The sequence below is a fragment of the Neofelis nebulosa genome, chromosome 6, assembly GCF_028018385.1.
Source record: "Neofelis nebulosa isolate mNeoNeb1 chromosome 6, mNeoNeb1.pri, whole genome shotgun sequence".
Lineage (NCBI taxonomy): Eukaryota > Metazoa > Chordata > Mammalia > Carnivora > Felidae > Neofelis > Neofelis nebulosa.
In genome coordinates, this window is record NC_080787.1 from 7628350 (window position 1) to 7655725 (window position 27376).

General features: G+C 46.8%; 1 protein-coding gene across 3 annotated transcripts in view; it reads right to left on the reverse strand.

Annotated features, from left to right (window-relative positions):
- Positions 1-5478: 5478 nt before the first annotated feature.
- SCGN (secretagogin, EF-hand calcium binding protein) overlaps positions 5479-27376 on the reverse strand; it is a 35888-nt gene continuing 13990 nt past the window's right edge. For 2 of the 3 annotated variants that reach the window (XM_058732812.1, XM_058732810.1), the window contains exons 7-11: positions 19743-19798; positions 15153-15198; positions 14855-14914; positions 12838-12906; positions 10022-11338 (exon numbers count right to left, since the gene is read on the reverse strand). In XM_058732812.1, the coding sequence (XP_058588795.1) occupies positions 11162-11338; positions 12838-12906; positions 14855-14914; positions 15153-15198; positions 19743-19798 (408 nt within the window). In that variant the 3' untranslated portion in view covers positions 10022-11161. Of the gene's footprint in view, positions 6054-10021; positions 11339-12837; positions 12907-14854; positions 14915-15152; positions 15199-19742; positions 19799-27376 lie in introns of those variants that run through there. The other variant, XM_058732811.1, reaches the window with a different exon arrangement.

The following is a 27376-nucleotide window of genomic DNA, read 5'->3' on the forward strand; positions in this document are numbered from 1 at the left end:
GAGGAGAGAGGGAGGGGAAGGAAGGAGGCGCAGGGGGAGGAGAGGAAGCAGCAAGTTCTCTTGTGACTTTTATTAGGGCACCGATCCTATTTAAGCCCTAAATACCACATTTAATTCTACTGACCTCCCAAAGGTCACGCTGGGGGCGGTAGGGTTTTCATGTATGAATTGATGGGGGACACAAACATTCAGTCCATAATAATCTTGTAACAGTCTCTCTTGGCACTCGTTTTGCTGGTGAATTTTGGAATTAAAGTTTGCAGGCTTATGTGCTTAAGACCACCCTCCCCTCCCCCAGCCTCTCTGTTTCTCTGTCTTTCTGTCTGTCTCAATTCAGACTTCCCCTTCTCCATCGGCTTTGTGCCTGCATCAGACTGGCCATAGCTCAGAATGGTTACATGGGTGGCTCGTGACCCCTTTCCTCTGAAAATACTGGGGATCGAAAGCTGCATGATGGGGCAGTGGGCGGCCTGGCACAGGTCCAGGCTGTGAAGTTGGGTCTCCTTCCTCCAAGCTCCCTAGATACGAGCCACCCATAAGCCTTGGGCCCGAAACACCTTGCAGCCTACCGGCCTCTTTTTATGGGCTGGAAAGTCCTTCCCCGTCCTGGACAGAAAGGTTTTATCTGCCAGATCATGATTGCTTGTTTGATAGTTGGAAATGCGTATTGTCCTAAAAGCCTCATAGACATACCCATGGCTCTAAGTATCGTCACCCAAATAAAACAAACATACGCTATTGCTTTTGGGAAAACTTTCAGGACTTCGACAAATAAGCAACCAAGAAGCAGAAGTAAAGCTGATGAGGCTGATAGTACAGCCTCTGAAGCCATATTTATGCCAAGTCTTGACTGGGTGTGGTCGGCAAAGCTGTTACTTGTGTGACGATTTAGTCCATTCAAGCTGCTGGGGTTTATAGGATTTGGGGACGCATTGATCAGATATCGCAATATCAGGAGATAAAGTGAAGCTCAATCAGTTGTACTGAAATTTTACAAAAATGAATGATTGAAATCGATCACTCAACTGTTTGAAGCTTTACTATATAGCAAATTTGATTACCTTTTTTTCCTTTAGTATCGTATGGTAGACACAATATACCAAGAGAATATATCAAGCACTGCCCCACCCCCAACTGTGGCTCTAGGAGACTGGGCAGAGGGGTGTGAAAAGGAAAGGTCAGATGAGAAAATGTGTAGAGATTCTCAGACCACCACCACCACCACCACCAGTTGTCAACAGCAACAGTCTTGCCCACGGCTAAGATTCTAGATACACCGAGGGTCATCGGACCAGCCCTCGATATCGGTCATTTCATAATCCATTTGGGAAAAAAGAAGAGCCATAAATAAAACACTGCCTGAGGCAGAGGTGTCAAACGAGTGGTGCAGTAACTGGGATCCTAATTCAGGAGAGGGAGTGGGGTCTGAGGGTCTGACCAATTGAAGATTTCATTCATTCTTAGTGGTTTCCCCCTAGCTTTATTAGGATGTAATTGGCATATAACATTGTGTAAGTTTAAGGTGGTATAAGCTGTTGATCCGATACGCTTGTGTGTTGCCAAATGATCACCACCGTATTCACTAACACCTCCATCCCGTAATTATCATTTGAGACCTGCTCTCAGCAACTTTCAAGTATATAATACAATATCGCTAACTCCATCACATGCTGTACTCTAGATCCCCAGACTAACTCATCTTATAACTGGAAGTTTGTGCTCTTCGACTGACCTCTCCCCATTTCCCTCACCCTTCAGCCTCAGCCCCTGTCAACCATCATTCTGCTCTCTGGTTCTGTGAGTTCAGCTTTTGTAGATTCCACGTGCAAGTGAGATCGTACAATATTTGTCTTTCTGACTTATTTCACTTAGCGGAATGCCCTCAAGCTCCATCCATGTTGTCCCAAGCGGCAAGATTTCCTTCTTTCTCATAGCTGAATAATTTTTCATCACACATATATAGATACACACACACACACACACACACACACACACACACACTATTGGGTATTGTGATTAATGCTGCAAAGAGCATGGGAGTGCATATACCTCTTCGATACCCTGATTTCATTTCCTGTGGATATATATACACAGAAGTGGGATTGCTACAGCAGATGACAGTTCTGTGTTTAATTCTGAGAACCCTCCATACTGTTTTCCATAGTAGTCATACCTATTCACGTTCCCAACAGTGCATGCGGAAAGGTTTTATCTGCCAGATTTTCCACATCCTCACCAACCCTTATCTTATCTTTTTGGTAATGACCATTCTAACAGGTGTGAGGTGATACCTGAGTGTAGTCTTGATTTGCGTTTCCCTGACGATGAGTGATGTGTTGAGCATCTTTTCATGTGTCTGTTAGCCATCCGGATGTCTTCTTTGGAAAAATGTCTGTTCAGGTCTTCTGCCCATTTTTTTTTTTTTTAACCAGACTGCTGTTTTTTGCTATTGAGTTTTATGCGTTCCTTATATAGTCTGGATGTTAGCCCCTTATCAGCCAAGTGGTCTGCAGATATTTTCTCTCTTTCCGTACATCGCTGTGCATTTCTCTACTTGCTTGCTCGGTTATTGCAGAAGCTTTGTGGTTTGATGTAGTCCCACTTACTGATTTTTGCTTTTATTGCTTGGCTTTTGATATCATATCCAAAAGAAGAATTGCCAAGAGCAATGGCATGGAGCTTTTTCCTTGTTGTTTTTGTCTTCCCAGTTTTATGGTTTCAGGTCTTATGTGTAAGTCTATAGTTCATTTCAGATCAATTTTTGTGAATGTTGTAAGATCAGGATCCGATTTCATGCCAGTGCGTGTCCCTATCCAGTTTCCCAAACACCATTGTTGAAGAGACTATCTTATCCTCGTTGAATATTTTTAGTTCCCTTGTCAAATGTTAGTTGACTGTGTATGTAAAGGTTTATTGCCAGGCTTTCTGTTCTGTTCCACCAATCTTTGTGTCTGTTTTTATTCCAGTTCCACACTGTTTTGATTACTGTAGCTTTGTAGCATAGCTTGAAATCAGGAAGTGTGATGCTTCTGGCTTTGTTCTTTCTCAGCTAATTGCTTTAGCTATTTAGGGTCTTGTGTGGTTCCATAGGACTTTTAGCACTGTTTTTGCTATTTCAATGAAAAATGCCATTGGAATTTTGATAAGGATTGCATTGATTCTGTACATTTCCTTGGGTAGTATGGACATTTTAACAATATTAATTCTTCTAATGCATGAACACTGAATATCTTCCCATTTATTTGTGTCTTCTTCACTTTCTTGTATCAGTCTTACACTTTTCAGTGTACAGATCTTTCACCTCTTTGGTTAAATTTTTATTCCTAAGTGTTTCATTGTTTTTGACTCTGTGGTAAATGAGATTCTTTTATTTATTTCTTTTTCAGATATTTCGTTGTTAGCGTATAGAAACACAACTGATTTCCACGTATTGATTTTGTATCCTGCAACTTTACTGACTTCGTTTTCAGTTCTAACACTTTTGGGGTGGGTGTTTAGGATTCTCTGTCTATAAGAGCTTGTCATCTAGAGACAATTTTACTTCTTCGTTTTTCATTTGGAATGAATGAATGAACAAACATCTTTGGAAAGGAGCACGGCCCTCAGGGGCACTGTCTACCATAGCTTTCCCCCTCTCATTAAATCCAGATAGCATGGCTCTGAGAAGAGACCTCTGCCCTTTGGCAGCCCCTTCTCAGCACCCCATTCCCATTGATTTCCCAACAGAGGTCTAAGGCCATTTATCTTCCTTGGCCATTGCTATGGACTGAATTTTTGTGTTCCTCCAAAATTCGTATATTAAACTTAATCCCCAAGGTGTTGGTATATGGAGGTGGGGCCTTTGGGAGGAGATTAAGTCCTAGGGCAGAGCCCCCGTGAATGGGATTAGTGCCCTTATAAAAGTGACCCCAGAGAACTCCCTCACCCCCTCCACCATGTGAGGACACAGTGAAAAGAGAGCCATCTATGAATCAGGAAGTGGGCCAGACATCAAATCTGCTGGGGCCTTGGTCCTGGATTTCCCATCCTGTAGTACTGTCAGAAATCAATGTTTTTTGTTTAAATCACCCAGTCTATGGTACTTTTGTTATAGTAACCCAAACACATTCAGACAGCCATCCACCAACGAACCCATCAGTACCTACATTACAGTATATGAGACCCTAACTCTAATAGAAGGTTTTTGAGTGAACTCATCCCTTGAGTGGAATAAACACACCATCTTTCCACTCAGAGGTCTCCACCAGCCCTTTCTTTAGATGTTTGGAAAGGTCTTTACCAGCTTCAGGTTACGACTGAGCAGGAAGCCTGGGAGATTCTGGTAGATTCTTAGCCATATGCTGTGACTAAAAGCTTGTTGGTGTTCAGGGTGAGTAGCTGCCCTCAGCGGATCTGAAAAAATAACACTTAAAAGAATAGACTTGGAGAGATGTCCTACCAGTGGCTGCGGTGGATCCCACAGTGAGACCCAACCTATGGGGAGGGGCCAAGGTGCATGATGCTTCAGGGATGCTTGAGCCCGGACAGGTTGCTTACCTTCTATCTGCCTCGGTTTCTTCATCTCTAAGATTGGTATCATGATTATACCTACCTCCCAGGATTTTGGTAAGGAGTAAATTACTTAACGTACAGAACAAACACCCAGAAGAACTTGGCACATAGAAAGCACTTGGTGGTAGTTGTTGATATTATCTGTATGTTTGAGGGAAGGGATACCTGAGGGGGAGGAACCAGGTTAGGGCCGGGGCCTGCCATTGAGGGGAACCCCGAGACTGAAGGAATTTCTTGGGTTATGAATGGCTCGGAATACACCATTCTACGCTACAATTTTTCTGAATTACTTAGAGCATTAAACTTGAAGTTCCTCTACGATCTGGCATGAGGTAGGGATGTTTTAGAGAATAAAGTGGGGCCTGCCTCACGTGAGGCTCTCCATACCTGCCCCAGGTGAAGCAGCCCCCTCTCATGGGGAGTGTGTCAGAGCCCCAGGAGTGAAGGATCAGGGGCCCGAGGGGGGCCCTGCAACCTGCAGAGGGGCCCAGACCCTCAGGGGCATAGAGCGGGACTTGGAGATCAAAGATTCGCTGGAGGACACTGTTGGAAGGGGAAGGGACGGGGTGGGGAACAGAGGCTTGCATTACCTGGGAACATTTTCTCCAGATTTCTGTCTTCTCCCTTCTGCCCACGTCAGATTTCAGAGCACTTAAGAGCAAAAGCTGGCCCAGGTACAGTGTTCTGGTCTTCTCCACGCAATGAATAAAAAGTGATCACTGGCCACTCCTACGTTCATGCAAACTCAGCCGCCAGGGCATCCGAGGACTATGGAAGGAAGCTGGCAGAGACTCCACTGGGATCCCGCCCTTCTCTCTCTTCCTCACCACACCCACCCCAAGTTAGAGACGTGACCGGTCTGTCGGACCATCCGGTCCAACATTTCGAAGGTCACAACGCCAACACAATGACCCGTGCATCTTTGTTTCCAGCTACAGGTTTATTTCCACGACAGAACTGATTTGTAGAAAATCACAGGACCAACAGAGACGCCACTCACCACTCAGAAAGCCCACAAGGGGAGCACGGGTATCGGATGGACTCCGCCTCCCCTGAGCCCCTGGGGCCTGAGGGAGGCCACGCAGGAGCGGATTCAGCAGGTGGTTAGCTGACTCTCTGGGGGGACAGGAAAGCCCAGGTTGGGGGGGCGGGAATAACACAGACACTGCAGGGGGTTCTCAGTGAGGCAGGAGAACACCATGGCCTTAGAAAGAAGGCCCTAGGACCCCCCCTCTTGCCCTAAAACACCACACCATTTGTTACAAAGCTTGCCCCCCCCCCACCCCCGGTGTCCCCAACAGCAAAGCACAGATACAATTTTCCCAGCAGGAGCTCAGAAACATCCTAAGAGCAAAAGACAAAGCATTCGGGGCTTATGGGTTGATTTTCAGCCCAAGACACAACGCGAGCTCGGACTTCTGAATTTTTCCATCCTTGTTCACATCACAGTGGCGCAGAAGAATCTCCCGGAACTTATCGAGGTCCGCTCCACTGATGCTGGGCTGAGGACAGCAAAGGGAGCCTGTCAGGAGAGGGGCTGACGGTGGCCCCACCCTTGAATGCCGCCCCCTCCCCGCCCCATGCTCACTACGCTCAGGGGACAGCCTGCCTTCTAGGGAGGCTCCGTGCAGACAGGCCGTGGGGGTGGTCCCATCTCGTAGGCCCACCGAGTGTTGTCAAGGGTCCCGCCAACACGTTTACCTCCCAGCATGGCTATTTGGGCGAGGGAACCAGCCCCACATCACTTCTCTACGGCTCTAGGGAGAGCCTGCCTATTTAGGCCATGACAAAGATATTTTGCCTTGGAGCAGACAGTTGTCACCACGGATGCTGTCTTGCCGCATGATGAGAGAAGACACATTTCACTATCTCCCCGTGGGAGGATTTTGTGCCTCTGATTTTAAAAAGGGTTATAACAAACGAAAGACTGACTAAAACAGGATGCCACTGAGCTGCGGACATAGGATTTATTCCAAGGCGTATTTGGGCGCTAAGAAAACACTGTGATACGCACCAGACAGGAAAATAATTTCAAACTCAAAAGGCCCGCATGGGGCGCCCGGGTGGCTCAGTCAATTGGGCGGCTGACTTCAGCTCAGCTCATGATCTCACAGTTCGTGGGTTCGAGCCCCGCGTCAGGCTCCGTGCTGACAGCTCAGAGCCTGGAGCCCGCTTCGGATTCTGTGTCTCCCTCTCTCTCTGCCCCTCCCCTGCTCGAGCTCTGTCTCTCAAAAATGAATAAACGTTAAAAAAAAAAAAAGGCTGATATGGAACACATTGTCAACACGTTCTCCTTGTCGGGGCTCACTCGGGATACTTCCCTGGGTGTCTGTGACAGGCAGGTAGAGGTGTGGCCCAGGAGATGGCTTAGAAGTCCTGAAAACAGCAAGCTACACTCCGTGGCTCCATAGTGGGAGCTCCTTTCTTATGCAAAGTGGGGACTTTTTGGTTTTTGGCATCCTCAACCTCTCCTGCCACAGGATCCTCTTAGCAAATTCCCATGCTTAGAAAAGACTTGGGTGGTAGTCATTCACACATTAGCATGAATTAATCTCCAACTAGTGGCCCTCTGCCCCAGGATCCTTTTAGCAAATTCCCGTGCTTAGAAAAAAGGTGGGTGTGGGGCGCCTGGGTGGCTCAGTTGGTCAAGCAGCCAACTCTTGGTTTCGGCTCAGGTCACGATCTCATAGTTCATGAGTTCGGCTCTGTGCTGACAGTGCAGAATCTGCTTGGGAATCTCTCTCTCCCTCTCTCTTCCTCTCTCTCTGCCCACTCCCACTCATGCTCCATCTCTCTCAAAATAAACTTACAAAAAAAAGGGAGAGAGAGAAAAGAAAAGACTCAGGTGGTAGTCATTCACACATTAGCATGAATTAATTTGCCAATGTATTTACCTCATTCAAGCTATTCTAAGCTCTCTTTTACTAATTTGTTTACTGCAAAAGGAATTATTTCCTTAAAGGGAGTGGAAATATTTTGTGAGGGTGTGAATGTGTGTTTGGGGGTGAGGGTATGAATGTGGGTGTAGGTAAGGGAAGTTTCTTTCGACCTTTTGAGTTATGCTTTTGTTTTTTCTTTTTTTTTTTTTTTTTTTGGTTAATTTATTTATTTTGAGAGAGAGCACACAAGCAGGGGAGGACAGAGAGAGAGGGAGAGAGAGAGAGAATCCCAAACAGGCTCAGTGCGGAGCTCTGTGCTCCTTGGGGCTTGATCTCAAGACTGTGAGGTCATGACCTGAGCTGAAATCGAGTCACTTAACCCACTGAGCCACCCAGGCACCCTTTGAGTTACGCTTTTAATGTTTGACAACTCACTAGGAGTCAGGAGACCCAGATGCCACTGTTCAAAAATGTTTGGATCACGGAAGACAAATCACCGGAAGTCACCGGGGGCCTCAGCTTGAACAATAAGTCACCAGTATAAGCACACACGGGGTCTGGGTCTAACGGTTCTACACAGAATGATTCTAATCTTCAGAACAACCCTATGAGGTTGTATTTACTATCAACTTTAAAAAAAATTTTTTTTTTAACATTTACTTTTGAGAGACAGAGACAGAGCGTGGGCAGGGGAGGGGCAGAGAGAGAAGGAGACACAGAATCCGAAGCAGGCTCCAGGCTCTGAGCGGTCAGCACGGGGCCCGACGCGGGGCTCGAACCCTTAAACTGTGAGATCATGACCTCAGCCAAAGCCGGACTGAGCCACCCAGGTGCCCCTACTATCAGCTTCTAATTTACAGATGAGAAAACTAAAGCACAGAGAGGTTAACTGACCTTCCCACCGCCACACAGCGGGTACATGTCCGAACCAGATACGAACTCGGGCGGGCGGTCCCGGAGCTCACCTCTTTACCACACACCCTGCCGCAGCCTCCGTGTAAAAGTGCATTGTTTTAGTTTCTTACCCACCTCATGGGAAAGTGTGCAAGTGGGTCTGGAGTATTTGGCTGAACAATGCTTATCGGTCCCCCTTGAATCCTGGGCCCTAGGGGAACCTTTCGGGCTGGATCTGTCTCCTCGTGCCTGCCCGTGATAAGTGCTCCATTACAGCCATGGAATCCGTGAGGGACTGTCTACACACGCCGTCTTCCTGTTCCCGCGTGTGCCCTCCCTTCCCTGTACGCCCCGGGTCTCCTGAAGCAGTGAAAGGGGAGGCCCGAACCCTGTCTTCCCGGTCCCCACGCTGGAGTCAGCATCAGGACGCCAGGCCCGGCCTGCGCCCCCTTGTGGCCCCTAACAGAATTATGGCTTTGATCGTGGCAAGTGCTTATTGGAAACCGCTTATGATAGCGCTTCCGATCGGAATATTTCATTAGCAAGCGCCTCACTCTCCAACCGTGCAAAGTTATAACGTGTTCCCTGTCGCCACTCTGTTTATCGGCCGTGCTGCTGTCTGAAAACACCGAGGCGACGGGTAGAGGCCAAGGCCTCACCGCCTAAGACCTCGGCCAGGCCCTTGCCAGCCAGGCTCGGATTGTCTGGAAGAGGTCACGGTAATAAAGGCCACCTCCAGCACCAGTCCTGTCCCACGTGTCTTCGAATTATCACCCGCCATTGCATGTTTTACGATGGAAAGGGGGGACTGGTTGGTGTTCTTTCAGGGTCATTTTGCAGGCAGACAGAGGTGCCCCGTCCGACAGTGTGAAGTCCCCTGGAGGGCGGCGGTCACAGGGGACCTCGCTGTGACGGGAGGAGCTTAGGAAGCACATCACCGGGTCCCACAGCCCCAACACTGGTTGTTGGGGATGACAGTGCTTTTCCCTTGCCTCCTGTTGTCTTTTCTTAGAAGTCTGTCACTCGGGATGGCAGCACGTTAAGTCACCAACATCCCAGTGAGAAAAATACATACATATTCCTGCCTGCCCTCTTCCTTGATAGAAAGCCTGGCTCAAAATGAAGCCATTGGCTTTCTGGTGGGGTGGGGAGAAAGGACCCGAAGAAGGGAATGGATGAACGCACACGGCTGTTTCTAAAATGTGACAGTAGGGGGCGCCTGGGGGGCTCAGTCAGTTAAGCATCAGACTTCAGCTCAGGTCATGATCTCACGGTTTGTGGTTTCGAGCCCCGCATCGGGTCTGTGCTGACAGCTTCAGATTCTGGAAGCTGACAGCTTCAGAGCCTGCTTCAGATTCTGTGCCTCCCTCTTTCTCTGCCCCTCCCCTGCTCGCACTCTGTCTCTGTCTCTCTCTCAAAAATAAACAAGCATTAAACTAATTAATTAATTAATTAATTAATGTGACCGTGAGTGCCAGCAGTTTTAAAGCATGCAAATCCCTCGATTCCACGCCTACAATAAAGCCTAAAACTGAGACAAGATGCACCTACCAAAATACTAAGTTTTACCTTGAGTCACAAACAGGGTAAACAGCCTAAATTCCTAAGAGGAGCCCCACGTTGGGTGTGGACATTACTTAAAAAAAAATCAAATGAAATATTTAAAAAATAAAAAAATAATAAATTACTAGTAAAAAAGGAATGTGTAGGCAAGTTCTATCTAAGCACAGGTAAAATCTTCTACAGACACTAAACAGTGACTGTAACTGAGAAATGCTTATCCGTGGAGATCAACCCATGCAGAATATGCCCAGAAATGAAGTCTGTTAATGGAAGGTCTACTCAAGTATACAGATCATGCTTCTGTCTTTTCTCTACTTTCAGATTTCTCTCCGTATCGTTTTTATCATTTAAAAAATGAAAAGAAATGAGAACATGTGTGCTACGGGCTAATAGCTCTTTGGAGGGGCATATATTAGATTCAATCTCTTGGGTTAAGTATTGTCCTCCCCTTGCTAATCATCTTGTCAACAACAGAGAAAAGCAGGAGCAGCGTCTAGCAGGATAAAGAAGGAACTTTGGGGAGCCCAGGGCAGGACCTCTCCTGCCCTCCAGGCAGACCTCCTGGTCACCTCTGGCATCCCTGTATGTTTGGCTTCTAACGTTACCATTCACGCTTCTACTCCCTGGTATAAGCTGAGCGTCTTGAATGTCTTGCCTTTCTACTTTCTAGCTTAAGGTATAGATTCTCCCGTTGATTTTCATGCCATGCTGAGGGACCTACAGACTCTTCAGAAATCTTGTGCAGAAATTATTGGGTCATATCCCCCAGGACCTTGCCGTTTCATCATACTGACAGAGGACAGCCCTGAGCACCATTTTCCAGAGGTCAGGGAAAGTGGTGTTCCGGTAACCAGATAGTCTTGTTAATACCAATTCAATATATGTATCATACGTGGTTGAAAGAAAACAAGAATGAAAGGCTATGCAATAAGCTTACGTCAGGGTCATTATCGCAAACATCAACGATCCTGACCAAGACTCTACACATAGAACCTGAGCCAGCTCAAGACCTCCACGGCGTGCTCGGATAGTTGCTTTTAAAACAAATTCCAGATATTGTTTGTTTGCTTGTCCTGTGGTCCTTGATGAGAAATATCAGATTTATCCAAAGATTCTCCCTTGACAACATACTTCAAATTATACGGTGAATAGTTTTTAAGCAACGCAGAAGTTCTACTGGGAAAGACCCAATATAGATATGTACCTCAGTTATCTGGCTTCAGAGGAGAACTTTAATAATTAACTACTTTGTCCCCACTTTTTAGCTCAACAAATCAGCCTTTGTCAACTGCTTTTGTACTACTGACCATGGTCTCACTCAGTCCTTGAAAACCCACTCTCTTAACTTGGCTGGTACTTATACAAGAGGAACCGTTTTGTTGCACCAGAAATAGAAGGGCAAGGACAAGAGTGATGGGGATCCTCCGGTTTCCCATGGAGGTGATTCGAATCTATCAATGAGTGAGGCAAATGCATGTTTTGGGATGGTCTACGATTTTCCCCTTCTCTTTGATTTTCTCTGGGAAAACGTCTTCCCTACTCTGTTGCTAGGTTAGGTTTTACTTCTGTGTCTCCCAGTAACCTTTGGAAGTCATTGCCAAACGCCGTGCCAATCACAAGGGTCTGTAGGCATGTGAAGCCCCTGAACTGTGCACTTAGGTGGCCTGGCTTCACTGCTCAGAGGAGGCCACGTAGCTGAGAAGCAGGCTCAGCACCCGTGCATCTATCAAAAGCAAATTAAAACCGCGGTTTGGCAAAGCCTACTGCTGTGCGACTTTAATGTCCCATAGATAATTGCTCAGTTTCTATTACAGGAATCATTCTGGCATTAAAGAGGTAATAAGTACAGTGGGATTTTTCTTTAGCAATCAATGTAAAAGGCACTACCGCACCAATACCCATGCACCATTTGGCTGGGCAGGTGCCCGTGGAATCTCCCAGCGGGGCCAGCATGCGAAGGGAGTGTGGAAGAGGCAAGGGGCAGCGGGATGGGGACATCAAGACTCAGGAGGTCAACAACACACCTCTGTCATCCTGATTAGAGGTCAGAAAAAGATCTCATTCACTCCTGCTCCCTCACAGTACGTGGACTTCCTGGAGGTTTACGCAAAAATTGGTAAATTTTTAGGAAATTTTCTGCTGTGAAACTCCACAGTTTTAATCAGCTTTTTAAACAGGTCTGGGAATCCAAAACCAGTTAACAATTGCTTCCATCTGGACCAATCGGGGCAGAAACACTGTGTCCTGTATTAACCTCAAAATATCTCTAAGGCTAGGAGAGTGTGAAATTCAGTGGCTACAGGGTCCCATAGAAGAGCTGCAAAGTATCTGCTTAACTAGATCAGGCAGCCAGTCAAATACAGTTCACAGGGATCTCAACGGAGATTGCTTGTTTTAAACAGTCTACACTACATAAAACAGCTTTGTGATGTAGATTATAATCTAAATCCTATCCGACTGAACCAGGACAATGTCTTGATAGATAAGTAGCCAAAATTTTAGGCTGGGCGTTAGAACAGCCCTGGGAAGATGGGGTGGGGGTGGGGGGGAGGAATCCCAAATATGGGATTTATTTCATGAAATTAAATTAAAAGGTTTCAGGTATTCTAACAACCAAGTCCAGGGGAAAAAGCCCTTCTGTAATAAAGCGTAAAGCCATAATGTATACACTGGCACCGTGTTTCCATGGTGAAATAGATGGCTTTTTAGTGATGTTATTAACAAGAAACTTCTATGGGGGTTTTACTTCATTGAAGCTACAGATGATCTTAAGAGAGAAAGGGAGACTTGTCAGGTCTCACAGAAGCTCAGAGTTGATAAATAGACTATGTCCCTAGATCTTCTCTCTAGCATTAATCGTCAGCCCCACTGATGCTCAAAAATAAACAGTGGAATCCATCAGAATGGCAACCCCAACCCACGATGGATCTCTACGGCCTCGTGAAATCACCTGGACCAGCTCCATCATGTCTTTGACAAACCCGTCCACTTCTGGGCCTTCCAGAGCTCCAGTTTTACTCTGAAAGATAAAAGATCCAATCAATCCAATATCATTTACTTAAGTCCAAAAGCTAAAGAATAAATTAGGCGAATCGTCCAAATCAGTATTCTTTTGTGACTGCAAATAGGTTCAGAAATGGCACATTCCAGGTAGTTTCTCTGTGCAGGATGTGAAATGTTCCACAGAGATTAAAAGAATGAATTGTAGGGGCACCTGGGCGGCTCTGTCAGTTAAGTGTCCGACACTTGATTTTGGCTCAGGTCACGATCTCCTGGTCGTGAGTTCGAGCCCCCCATCAGGTGCTTGGGATTCTCTCTCTCTCCCACTCTCTCCTCCCTCACTTCCCCCCGCTTGCCCTCTCTCTCACGCGTGTGCAAAATAAATAAATAAACTTAAAAAAAATAATTGTCAATAACTACCCCCACATAAACAAATGGGAAGCAGTAGTTTTGAGGTCCTCGGCTCTTGCAAATAGCATTAACGTGATATATACTCGCTTCATATGCTTCCCAAATATTAAGCTTCAGTTCGGACTAAATTTTCACATCATACCCATCTTGATAGGCTGAAATTTTTTTTATTTTGCTTTATAATTTAGCGAGGGCTTGATGATTATTTAAAATGTAGATTTTATTTTTTTTATTTTTATTTTTATTTTTGTAACCTATCTTAGAGAGAGGGCGAGCACGTGAGTTGGGGAGAGGGGCAGAGGAAGAGAGAGAATCTCAAGTAGGCTCTATGTTCAGTGTGGAGCCTGACGTTGGGCTCAATCCCACAACCGAGAGATCAGGACCTGAGCCAAAATCAAGAGACGCTCAACTGACCGAGCCACCCAGGCACCCCCAAAATATATATTTTAAATCAAGAATGACTAGACTAAGATTATTTGGTCTGTACGTAAACTCTTAGTTTTTCTACTCACTATATAAAAAGGTCTATGAAATATAATACATACTAAAATATTTCCATTTCTTCTCTAAAGTCCCAGTTATGACAACCCATCCATTCTTTTCAAGTTTGCTTCACCTTGAACCTTTAACATATCATTTAAAAAATCTATTCCCTTAGTGTATTTGCCCAATACAAACATAATACTAGCTACCTGCCAGGCACCCTTCTAAGAGCTTTACAAATGTGAAATCACTGAATCCTCGTAACAATCCCGTGGAGTAGGCAGTATTATTATCCTCGTCACCCTAACTTTACAGAAAAGGGCAACGAGGCACAGGGGGGTGGGGAGGGGGTAAGGAAACTACCCAAGGTCACGTGGCTAACAAACCATGATTCACACCCAGCTGATGGTCACAGAGCCTATACCCTTAAAACACCTAGCTGCACTGCCTCTTCTGGGTGATGCTCCCTCCTGCTCAGAATGTGACACACAGATGTCCAGTCTGCTTAGTTTCAGGACGGCGTCTCCTTTGACTTTACCTAACGTTCTCATTTCTCTTCCTTCTTGCATTACCCTACCTTGTCAAGAAATGTGATCTCTTTGTCACACTTTGTGCTTTAGAATTATTATTTATTTCTTCTCTAAAGAAGGACTGCAGAATCAATCCTACAAGAGAAGTAGCGATTATGTCAACCAGGGCTCGCTTTGCCTGTACTTCTTTGGGTTAAATGTGGTTTTGAACTTGATTCTTTATGTTTCATTCTTGAGCATGCTATTCCAGATGGAGATTAAAGAAGGAGAAGCCTTCTCCCAGTTTGGATCCAAAGAGGGGGGAAAAAAGTGATTTTATTCTCTTCTCAACCATAAATACTCCTTTTGTCCATTTTAATGTAGTTTTCAGAAGTTTGCATAGAGAAGCTGAGGGGTGACATACATGTAGGACTGTTATTTGTCATATAAGTTCAAGGTCTGATGGGTAGGATGGGTGGGTAGGACAGACAGGATGACCCCATATAGGGCCAGACAGGCTTGCTACCTCAAAAGGGCCAGTGCAACACAAAGGGGCACACTTACAACGTCATAGTGGGCAAAGATTTTCTCAAAGTCCCTCTTTCTTTCCTCAGTGGAACAAGCCTGTGTATGGAGAAAACGGTGTGTTAGTCCGGCAACAGGAAGCTTCCATTGGACAATTCTTCCGGGGTCATAGGCAACTTCTATAAACTTTGAGTCAATGACCCCTTAATCCCTTGATTTCAACAGTAAGCCTTTTTTGTCTCTAGATAACTTAAAGTAAGACAAACAGAGGGCTTCCTTTCTTCCCTCCCTCTCACATGGATGACACAAGCCCTCCCAGAAACATGTCACTGCTTACATCCATTTTAAATTGGAGAAGGAAGTTTTCCTGAAGAGCCAGAATCCTAAATGGAAAAGAAAAAAAGAAATTAGTCCGCGTGAAAATCTGTCCGCTCTCAGTTACAAGCAAATCCATAACTCTGGGATGAGGAAAGGGCAGGCAATTTCCAGATTATTCTGCAGAATAGGGGAGGTGCTTGAAAAATAAGAATTTATACGTTATAAAAACAAATTAAGAAATTAACTGGGAGAGACGTTCACAGGGATTAGTAGTCGCCAGAGAGAGATTTTTGAGAAGGCATCTTGGTGGACAATGGCAGAGTAAGGGCTTAGGAAGACTCCCTCCTCCATAACCACAATGAGAAAACTGCCCGCCCCCTCCCCCCCAAAAAAGTCAAAATACCTTTTTCACAATTCTAGATGTTAAAGTCTTGTAGAAATCTGAGGAGTGTTTATCTTGGAAAAATGGCTAAATCTCGGTAAGAACAGTGGATTTTGTGCATTTTCACTTCCTTCAGCCCTCCACCCTTCTCCACTCCACTGTAAATGAAGAGCCCACAGTCCCAGGGAAAAAGAGCATTCTAGCAGCAGCTAAAGCGAGCAGAATGGAGTTGGGGCTCTTTCAAAGCCCAGTTTCCAAAGAATTACCAGCATGTGACTTCTCCGATGATCTCGAAAAGAGCCCACTTGCAAGATGCACTTATTTGACCTGATTTTGAACTCACCCAGTGAAAAAGCCTTTTACCTGGGAGGATTTGTCAAAAGCAGTGAATTAGAAGCAATTGTTTGAGGTCAGAGCTGACGGCAGTGGTAGACAAGAGTCTGGGTAAACAACAGGCTAACTAAAAAGATTAAAAGGAAAAGCTGGAGGAATGAGATGTCCATAGGATCTTCTACAAGTTCTGACATATTTCTGGGAATCTAGAGAGCTTCACACATGTATGGGGCCACATCTATGCCCAGGACTGGGTGCCTGTGCAGGAAAGACCGGAGAAGGCCCTAAGCTCTCGCCTGTGGCCTATCGTCAGGCTGTATGCAAGCAGGAAGTGAAGGCTAAGGCAGAGTTGTGAGCTGCCTGGTTGAGTGTAGATGTGCCCCAACCTGTACACAGGGACCCTCAAAAAACAGTGGGAGACATCTAAGGAATGTTTGTGCAATCGTGAGCTAGCCAAGCAGAGACTTAAGTGTCCACACATAACAAAGACACAGATTTTACAGGATTAGTTCAAAAAAGGCACTGGACAAAAAGGACAATTAACAACAATAAATGTGACCCATAAGAAATACTAAAGGGAATTCTTCAAGCTGAAGTGAAAAGAAACCAGACAGTCGCTTGAATCCACATGAAGAAAGAAAGAACCTCAGTCAGACATGAAAGGCCACATATTGTATGATTCCATGTATATGAAATGCTCAGAATAAGCAAATCCATAGAAACAAAGTAGGTTACCGGGGGTTGGCAGGTGAGGGGAGGAGAGTGTGATTCCTGATGGGTCTGGGGTATTTTTCTGGATTTATGCTGCATTCAAAAATCATGCATTCACCGTACAGGGAAAGGTAGAAACAAAGTATCGTACAACAATTTGGAAAATATTGCTCTCTGGATGCTCAGGGGAGAGAGAATTAATTTGAGCCAAGTAGAGGCTAGAATATTCTGGAACTCTCTAAGGAATCGTGTTCTCATCTGTTGGTTGGCACCAAGCGGCCTAAGTTATGTTGCCAGTCAGAGGACATATACTTGAGAGGTGCTTTTATGTAGAGTAACAGTGCTGCCTTCTAGGGCTGGGAGTAGAGAGAAGAGTCCCGCGTATAAATTAAAGGACCCTTGTTATTACAGGGGGCCCACCTGGGTAATCCAGAATAACCCCCGTAAGGTCTGTTAGTCAGCAACTTTAATTCTGTCTGCAACCGTGGTTCATCCTTGCCACGTCACATCAAACGTTCGCTGGTTCTGGGCGTTCGAACACAGACGTCTGTATTTTGCCTACCCCGGTTGTCTCTGTCGAGTCCCTTATCAAATTGGTTTTGAAACAATGCAGTAACTGTTTCGTTGCTTCGCATCTCCATTCGGCACTACTTTGGTCCTTCCTTCAGTCCACAGCTACCCATCGAATCCTCCTCTATACGTAGCACCGGGCCACGAGAGCAGCTATTCAAGGGACGAAGGCATACTTCCTGCCTCCTGGGTAGGACCATAGGAGGGGACGGTTGGCTCGCTGCAGGGGAGGGCTCTGGTTATGATCGTGACAGAGGGACTCTGACCTCCACAGTGGGAGGTCAGGGATGCCAGATGCCCCGCATTGCATGGAAAATCCCACAGAAGGGTGAATCAGCCCATATCTCACCTGACTTGGGAATGCCCAGGGAGCATTCACGTGTGTACCAATCCTGCTTATAATTATGTTTGAACCTAGAGCGGAATTACTATTTACGTGAAAATCCAGACTATTTTTCTCAAGGCATGCATAGTTTACTAACTGTGTAAATGATCCAGATAGCATACTGAGTCAGGTAAATTGAGGGCTGACTATACTTTGTCCCATCTGGAACTCTATCAGGACTTATTTATTATTTATGTCATTGTATCAGCAGCAACTGAGTTCCTGACGCAGAGTCGCCAAAAGGTCGTACTTGTATCCGTCAACATCTGAACTGACATATTCTTGCTACTTCTATACCAAAAGGTATAAGCAACCACCACTCTGTCATGCCTGCCCTGTGGTTGTATCTCCCCACCTACACTTGAAATATACCTTATTTTATTTTAGGTGTTTCCCCTTATTTCCCCTTTCTGTGTTATAGTGTACGCATTATATTGTTTTAGCATTTCGGGCCGAGGTAGTTGATATTTTCTGCGGATTTTATTTCGGGAGTAAACAGTATCATAACCAATAGGGTAGAGAGCAGCTTTACAGTAGTGGCACACTCTGGCCTCCAGAGGGCGCTCAGGGCTCCTAGACTCGCCACCTCTGAGACCTGCATTGAGTAAAGTGGGTGGGTGCTTTTGGTGAAGGGAACAATGAAATTAAAAGCTCTTGTTTTCACCCAGATTGTCATGTTTGGGGTCTTCCGGTTAGGATTGCTCTCGCACGCAGCTCTCAGAGTAGCTAGACTGACCTCCACTTGAGAGGAAGCCTTGCCTCCCTTGACCAAGATAGCTTCAAGGATTAAGGGGGATGCCGGGGATAAAGTCAAGTCCGCAGGGCTGAGATCCCTCAGCCCTCAGCCTTTGGGAGAGGCTCTGGTCTGGCTGGTGTCTCCATGCCTCTTCTCCACAAAAGTGGCCAAAATTAGGATAACGATTCTGGGGAAAGGAGCCGAGGAGGACACAAAGGCTGTCTCACAGCTCCTACGAGGCCCGGAATAGAAGACCGTATAGAGTTTTGGGCTCGGTGTCCTGGTCATGACTAAGAAGAGATCCTTCCCGGTACGTTCCCTTTTGCAGACCCCCTGCAAGAACTAACAGATGGACTGGCCAAGAGAGGCGGTAGCTGGTACAGGGTTTTGTCATTCTGAACTCAAGTTAATATCTGCTTGTGACCTTGCCAAGTTAACTCTGTCATTGAAATCACCCTCAGCCCTTGGACTTCCTCTCTCCCAGCCATACATGCTTCTGCCTTGAAGCCTATAACTGCTAAACCCTCTATCATTGTCCAGTCTACAACTCCATCCACCACCCCCCACCCCCCACCCCCACCCCGAGGCACCTGGTGTCATAACTGCTCCTTCATCCGGGTTATATCCATGTATTCTGGATCCAATGATTTCAACTCTGTCCATCTATTCAAAATATTTTTTTTTTCGTTCTGTGGACAACCATAGCTTGTTTTGGGGTCGGTTAGCCTTGAGACAACATGCTGACATGCCCATCATGTACAACCCTGGACTTACAGACAGCAATTCTCAGGTACTGGGCTGCTTCTGCTGGCCCCTCCTCCTCTGCTCTGGTCTTCAGGTGCTGGGTGCCCATGGAGGCTGCACCCATGCTGGAAAGCCGGCCAGCACAGCTGGAGTGTGGTTCAGCTGTCCTCTGTCCTGAGCTAACTGCTCAGCCTTCCCAGAGCCAGTGAATGGGGTCCCAGATGTATTTTTTCATGGAGTCCTCATGTGGGACCAGGAAGGCAAGGCTGACCCATGACCCATCAATAAAATTTGATGAAAACCTTGTGTATTGTGCATTTGGGTGGGGGGAAGAGCTTTTATTATCCTTTTTTTAAATTTATTTTTGAGAGAGAGAGAGAGCTCATGTGCGCAAGCAGGGGAGGGGCAGGGAGAGAGGCAGACAGAATCCCAAGCAGGCTCCGCACTGTCAGCTCAGAGCCCGACATGGGACTTGAACTCATGCACCGTAAGATTGTGATTTGAGTCAATATCAAGAGTTAGCTACGTAACCAACTGAGCCACCCAGGCGCCCCAAGAGCTTTTATTACCTTCACAAAGGGATCTATTACCCCAGAAGATTCAGAACCACTGCTGCTTACTTGGTAAGATGAGACTCTTCTTCAGGGTTTCAGGCAGGACCTGACCTCTGCCTTTCAGAGAGAAGTATGCGTCATCACGAACCCTAGGAAGGTGTTTCCGAGTCTGACGCCATTCCCGCGCCACTCACCTTGCCAAGTCATTAAGATCCAACCGGCCATCCTTGTTTTTGTCAAAGATCTTCATCTGGAAGGCAGAAGGGGAAAAGATTGTATGAAGTACTTGTAACAGGAATCCATTCTGGAAGTTCGCGAAGCACTTTGATATCTTGCCCTTCCGAGCCCACGGCTGTCTAAACTGGCCACGGCCGTCTCACAGAGTACTCCCTACAGAGGACAGAGGAGATACCATTTTTCCACTGAAGGCAGAAGTAGTTGAGGATGTGATCCAGGGGAAAGTCTGCCTGTCCAGGCTTCCAGGATTGTAGGAAGGAAGAGAGGGAGAGGCAGAGACAGGACGGTCAAGTGCGCAGATGTGTGACCAGATGTGCTGGAAGGGGGATCCTGGAGGGAGGAGGGCACCGGCTAAGGAAGGACAACACTGAGTGGAGAGAGTTGCTGTGGGTTGGCTTTCCAGAGATGCTCTGAACACCCAAGTGTTTGGATGCTGGGTTGAGATCCAGTGGACTGTGATGGGATGAGATGATGCTGGATCAGAGGGTGGGGAAGACCCCAGAGCCATGGGCTGATAAGAGGATGTACGTTAGGGAGATATTTAGCATGTCTGACTCCGTGTGGCTTCTGTTTCCCTCACTGCTGTGACCTGTCGCTGAGAGAAAACCTCTCTGCTCAGCCCTGCAGGTTACAGCTAAGATGTGCAAAAACCACGCTTTACTCAAAACCCACTTCACCCAAGGGGAGAAGGAAGTACATAAATAATAACGCTATGTTTAAGATTTATGGGAATGCCATGACCAGATTCCTGTGCACAAAGGTCAAGTGACCAAGGACAGAACAGTTTCACAACCTTCCTTGGGCCCTTGTGGGCTTCTGAATGCCTACAGGCATCCATCACCTCTTGACTCCAACCTCCTCCCCTTCTCCCTCTTCCTAACATAAAGGAAGCTCACATTTCATGCTGAGAGGAGATGTGCTTTGAGACAACAGCCGCCATCTTGCCTCTCGACTTACTGGTCTGTCCTGTAGCAAGAACATGTGGACTTTGATACAGATGTGGCAGAGGATTAATGGCCCACATCCAGCAAGAGGTAAAGGATGGCTGCTGGACTAGCCTGTACTTCCCAATGGGCTAGCCAAAGCTAAGAGAACGGACTATGAGTTCACCACACACTTCCACTGTGAATACCAGCAAGGTAGCAGCAACCAAGTGGCCAAGAGGCCCCAGCCCGGGGACCAGAGGAGTCAGAGAGCCTTGTGCCCAGGGACCTCGGCTCCTCCCCTCCCCCACTTGGGCCCAAAGCCATTCTTTTTAACCTGATGCCATTTTTGCAGAAGAGTCCGGGTTGGATGAAGGTGACTAAGAAATCTGAGAGGCTCAGCTTTTCCTTTTGTAGAAAAGACTTAACATGATCCAAAGAGGATCCTATTTAAATCATAGGATCCGATGAGGTTTTAAACAAGATAGGATTAAAAGTTAAAATCAAGAAGATCGGATTAGGTTAATCAAGATGGAGGAGAGACATTTCACTGCATATTTGAGTCCTAGTGTGAGTGAACTTTGTGACTTCGCCACATTTAGCACAGCAGCTCTAAATGTATTTGTAAGAAGAGGCTATACACGGGGAGAGATGGGGTGAAGAAATCTGAGAGTATATGTAACCGATTTTTGCATTAAAAAACATATCAGTCCATCCTTCCTCCCTCCCTAAATCCAGTTTAGTTTTAATATTTGAAATGAATTTGAAAACCCATTTCTCTAAAACTTTAGCACCAAAAGTGTATGTTGCAGAACCTATTAAAATGCAGGTTATGTTTTTATACATTTGGATATATTACACGTCCCTTTGTGTCCCTTAAGCATAAATTCTCTATCCCGTAAAAGTCTGACGGCAATACACTTGGCTAAAGACTGAGCCATGACTTTCCATGACACCACCATTACGAGACGTTCTATTAATAGAGAGCTAGATTATGTTGAGCTTGAAGCAAGTAGTAACTCACCTTGAAAGATGTGGGCCCATCTCCATAGCTGTACAAATTACTCAAAGGGGGAAAATACCTACCTTTTGCTCAAAACTGGCTTGAGGAACAACTGACCACCAATGTGGTAAATTATGCTTCTACCCATCAGAAAATTGGCCACGTGGTTCACCTGAGAAGTTCTGAGAAGTGGTCTGAGTCAGAGCTATGAATTGAGGGCCATCACCATTAGCTCGTATTTCAAGCCACGAGGCTGGTTGAGGTCACCAGCAGAGGGAGGGTGGGCACAGAAGCGAAGAACTCTCGAGACTGGGTCCAGACATGTTTCACATCAGCGTGGATCAGAGAGCTGAGTGCCTACACCACAGGAGGAAGCCAGCTACTTGGATCCAATCCCGAAGGACAGGAGCCGGGACCAGGGTAGAGGATGGAACAAGTTTAACCTCATGTCTCTTTGTCTGGCATCGTCTGCAGATTTTAATCTGCAGGTTTACAATAGCTCAAGCTCCATGCTCTAATTAGGTAGGTGAGCTTAACATCTCCCACATGTATTGACTTACATTTTTAAAAGCTCAATATCATCTAATGCTATTCTATTCAGACAGCGAATCTTTCCTCCCGCCAGGTATTGGCAGAACCTCTCAATTAGATGTCATAATTGGATTTTGTTAATAGGTTGTTTCCTCCCTTGTCCAGAACGTTAATTAGGAGTTAGAATAAGATTAAGTCTGCAGACCTCAACTTTTCTCCTATGATCGGGTGCTCTGCCGTGACTCATTCATTGTTCGGGCTTCAGACAGCTTTCAAAGGTGCCAGCCCTCGTGTGGCTCCATTTGAATTCATTTAGCAGGTTATATTTCTGAAGGAAGGCATTTAATGCCAAACCTTGGAACCAAATCTGTCATGCAGGGCTGCTCCGACTGTATCCGTCGCTCAATAAAAAGCCATTACAGCGGCAGTAAGGTGATTTCACACTAGGTGGATCACTCAGGGCTAAGGTTCTAAAATCTCTTCTGAGAATATTGAATTTCTGAAAGTTAGTTCACCCACAGATCACTAGGGAAATGTAAAAAGTCTAAAAAAAAAAAAAAAACAACACTACAGTCCAGTTCCCAAGTCTGTTCATTGGAAAAGTGTAAGTTGCCTCTATAATTTCAGGAAGGAACATGAAATAGATTGGCCATAATCTCATTACGCTCATTCTAGTCTTTTGGTCAGAGTAGGTCTTTGGGTGAAAACTCTTACCTGGTTCCTCAACACTTACCTATCACCTCAGGGCAGAAAGAACCAGTGAGGGGCCACTCAGAGTTTGATTGATCACGAGCCTATCTTCACGGGACAGTTTGGATTGAAAAATGAGTGCTTAACCACAGCACAACCGGAAGAACCACAACTTTTTGGCAATGAGACAGACACAGGATAACAGCGCAGTCTTGGACAATGGACGGTCCTCCACCCAGAGACTCACAAGTTGGGTGAGACCACTCCGATCCTCCTCAGCTGCTGTACAGGATTCCATGCTTCCAGGGCTGAGCTCAGAGCCATCAAAAACTGCACGTTGCCAGATTTTCTGCCTGCCTTGGGCTTTGTCAAACTGAAAGCCAAAGGCTGTGTGTGAAGAGAATCGCTCTAGGCGGGCAGCGTGGCCGGGCTGACGGGTGATGTGCATGGTCTCTTCAGCCAAGTGTTGGCGTTCCCAGCCACCCACGTGTTTCCTGCAGGCCCGGTCCCCTCCCTGACAGTGGGTTGTTTGAATGAGCCGACCCTGGGGCTCTCTGCAGTCACAGGCCACTCTTCCTCCCTGGCTCTCTGCATTGGCTTATCTGCAGTCTCTTTCCCAGAGCAACTTTGTAGAACCCTTTCCTGTTCCCGTGGTCTCTCGTTAATTTGCTTCCTATTTTGTGTTTAATAAGATGTCAGCTCTTAGGATCCTGTCTGGACTTCAGGAGGAGAAAGATCCATTTTCCTAGGTAACGAATTCTGGTGCCGCTTGATAGCACGAGCTCCTGCATTATCTTATCTTTAAAAATATTAAGAGAATCCTAATCTCTTCACGTGGCTTTGTCCTCACCTTGATCGTCTCTTCCTTCAGGAATTGTCCTCTCTTCTTGATCTCTCCATAGAGTTCACTCTTCCCCTTTTGAAAGTTTTCTTTTTAATGACTTAGTATTTAAACTTCTGGACGTGGGTACTGTGGTGGAAAATACGGGCTTCGGAGGTAGATGTGGGTAGGCATTTCCACCCCGCTGCATCCCGACTGTATTTGACCTGTTAAAGTCTGTAACCCTCAGTTTCTTCATTTATAAAATGAGAGGCAAAACATACTTATTTTATATGGTTGCTGTGAGAATCAAATGTTTGCAAAGCGCTTTGCACGGAGCTCGGCACAGAGCGGACGCGCAGTTATTACAATTAAAGCACCCAGTACGCGAGTAAATGCTGGCCGTGTCGCGGTGAAAATAAAATGCCACGTGCACTCAGCTGAGACGGCATCTTGAAACAACTCAGCTTGAACTCTGTCTGCCTTTTCTTGTCCTGCCTTTGCTGAAGGTCTAGAACGGTGGCTTCGTTGTAACCTACCTTATTTTTGAAAAGTCAGGAGAACCGGATCTCGAGATGGTCGATGGTCGATGGCAGTGACGAGAGCGGTGGGGATGAAAGGGAGCAGCCAGAGTGAATTTTTGCTTTTTTCCCTCCTCTACCAATTTTTCCCTCATCAGAAGATTCCAGAAGGTCAGGGACCATATCTTTCTTGGTAAGTTCTCCCTAAATGAACTCACATCTTCATTTCAACCAGTTAACCAGGTCATATTCTGACCTGGAAGAGGAGCATGAAGAAGGTGTCGGCTTTGGTGACAGAGGGGGTGCTGTGGGTCACTTTGAGACCCCACTCCTCAGCCCAGAAAAAGCATGTCAGATTCAACTTCAGGAATTTAGGGGTGTGAACTCGGAATCCACTGGGACACATCCCGGGCCTGTCTTACTCGGATTGTCTTTTTCTATTTGCATTTCTCTTCCTCCACACCCTCCGGCTCTCACCCCCCACTCCTGCCTTCCTGCCCCTCCTACCTCTCGTCATCAGCATGGGGCTCCAGCTGCCCTGTTGGGTCTGCCCCTGGGCTCAGCACAGCCCATACCCTGCCTGGTGGGGACCCCTGTGGATGAGTCTCTGGGACGAAGGACCCCAGGGAGAGCCCTAAGGGATCAAGCCCAGTACTCCCGAGCACTCCTTCTGGCTCTGTCCTAGAGGGTCTGGTGTACAAAGAGGAAGAAATCAAAGGAGAGTTCCAGGACACCAAACATGGCTTGAGGAAGGGCGGGTCTGTGCGATGGGCCATCTACGAGGCTCCCCGAGGGGGAGCATGAGCCTTACTGGAGGTGGAGGCTCTCAAGGAGGGTCCCCAGAGCAAACCTTGCTTTTGTTGTCCTCGTTTCTTCTGAGCTGGCTGTTAGGTAACGACTCCAAATTCAGTGCTGACAATGGGCACGGAGTAGCCTACCGTGTGCCAGGCCCCTGCCGCCTGCCCTTGCCCTAGAGGAGTCACTGGCTAGTAAAGAACGAGTGGTGAACAAGTGATGTCCGTGCTGCCCTTGACTCCAGCTGACTCATCGGCAATCCTGTTGATTTCCCCTTCACAATCCGTCTCATCTCCTCTGCTGCCCCACCCCCTCCCAGCTGCCACCCTCTCTCACCCAGATGGCAGTGGTGGCCTCTTCACAGGTCTTCCTGATTCCCTCCTTGCCCCTCTGGTGGCTCTCCATCTCACTCATTGTCACACGTTCTCACAATGGCTAAGAAGCCCCACGGGGTCTGGCCTCCGTTAAGTCTCGCCCTTGAATTCTGTGCTCCAGCCACACTCGTGTCTCCCTGTCCTTGAAGGCCGCAGGCAGGCTACTGCCCCAGGGTCTCTGTGCTTTGCTGTACCCTCGGTCCTTCCTCAAGCCTCACCTTCTCGAAGGGTGAAAATTACACTCCCCAGCCCCCGATCCTAGCTACCTTGCTGGCATGGCCATCCTTCGCCCTGTTCTACTTTTTCATCTTTCCCATGACACTCGTTACCCCTGTCATGCGATATCATTTATTATTTATTATGTTTATGGTTATTGTCAGTCTCTCCTTTGTCTGGTTCTCTCGCTGCTGGATCCCCAGTGACTCGAGGAGTGCCAGGGGCATGGCAGATATTTAGTGGATATTTGAGGCCTGGGTTAAATGGGTGACCGATGTGAAGACAATGATATGGGACCCCCAGGGGAGAGGCACCTGCATCCACTACAGAAGAAGGTTATGGAAGGTTTTCTAGGCCACGATGATGTCTCACTGAATCCTGAAGGACAAGCAAGAACCGGGAGAATAAAAGTAGGGAAGAGAATTGAGCCATGTTACGTGAGAACGTAGCCGTTTAGTATTGTAGTTGGAGGCGGAGGGCCCCGGATTCAAAGGCAATCAAAGAAATATTAGAGACATCCTGGCGATTCTAAGTGAGAGTATTTCATCTTGTAGTGCATGTTTTGGAAGTTAATAAAATCAAGGTTACAAACAACCGGTGCTGACGCTGGGTTGGATCAAGGATGGAAAGTGCTCATCTGGAAACCTAACCTGCTTGTTATTCTCTGGCAGTTACGGCGACCTCCCCCTTTCCATGGTATTTACCGTGCCGGCAGGTGCTGCTGGAAATCAGGTGGGAAGAAACCTCGAGATTTCCCTGCGGCCGGGAAACTGCTTCCTGCTTCTAGATTTCCCACTTTGCTCTTTCATGCTGAGTGCGCACTCACTCAGGATCTCGAACACCATATGTCTGTTATTAAAAGAGGTCCAACATACCAAGAAGCCGAATTATTTCCTTGATTGAGATCCTGGCCTGGGGTTTGATTCTGCCCTTGGCATCAGCTTCGCTTCTGCCTAGGCCATTTACAAGCCATCACGGTCCAGAGCGCCCTTCTCCTTCCCTCCTCCCCAGGGCAGGCGCCCGGGCCTGGGGGTCAGCGTCGGACAAGGTGCAGAGTAAGAGGCTGGAAACCAAGAGAGCTTAGCTTCCAGTTTAACTGGTGCCTTTGGCCGGGTAACTCAACCTCTCCCAGTCACCTGATCTTCAAAGCGAGTTTAAGAATTCAACTTGGTGGTGACGCGGTCACTTAGCCTTTCGAAGCCTCCAGCCTCAGATATACGAAATGGCATGAACAATGCCAACCCTGCAGAGCCGGCATCAGAAATAATACCGTATTTATTTATACCAGAAATAATACCAAATCAGCTCGAGGCCTCCAGAGGGCAACCTAGTGGCACACATTTTACGAGAATTCACCGACTCTTCTCGGTGGTACGTGCTCCCGACTGCTCACCAGGAAGCCCAGTAACGTGAATCTGTGCTGGAAGTCTTCCTGTGCGTAACAATCCTACGAGCAAGTAAGCCTTCACCAGCAATTTCTTGGCTTCTTGATTGAGAAAACGACAGCGTCCGATTGGCCCGAAGCACTCGTCTGGGGGAAGGAAGGGGGGTGGGGGGCGGACACGAACGGCAGGGAAGCCAGGCTGTTGATTGGTGGCTGCAGAAATGCATCGTGTTAGATGAGGATGTGTTTGCCAGAGGCAGCTCTCCCATGCCATCATTTTTCACCGAAATGATCTCAGGGTCATTCTGGCCGCGGAAGCCTAATGACAACAAGG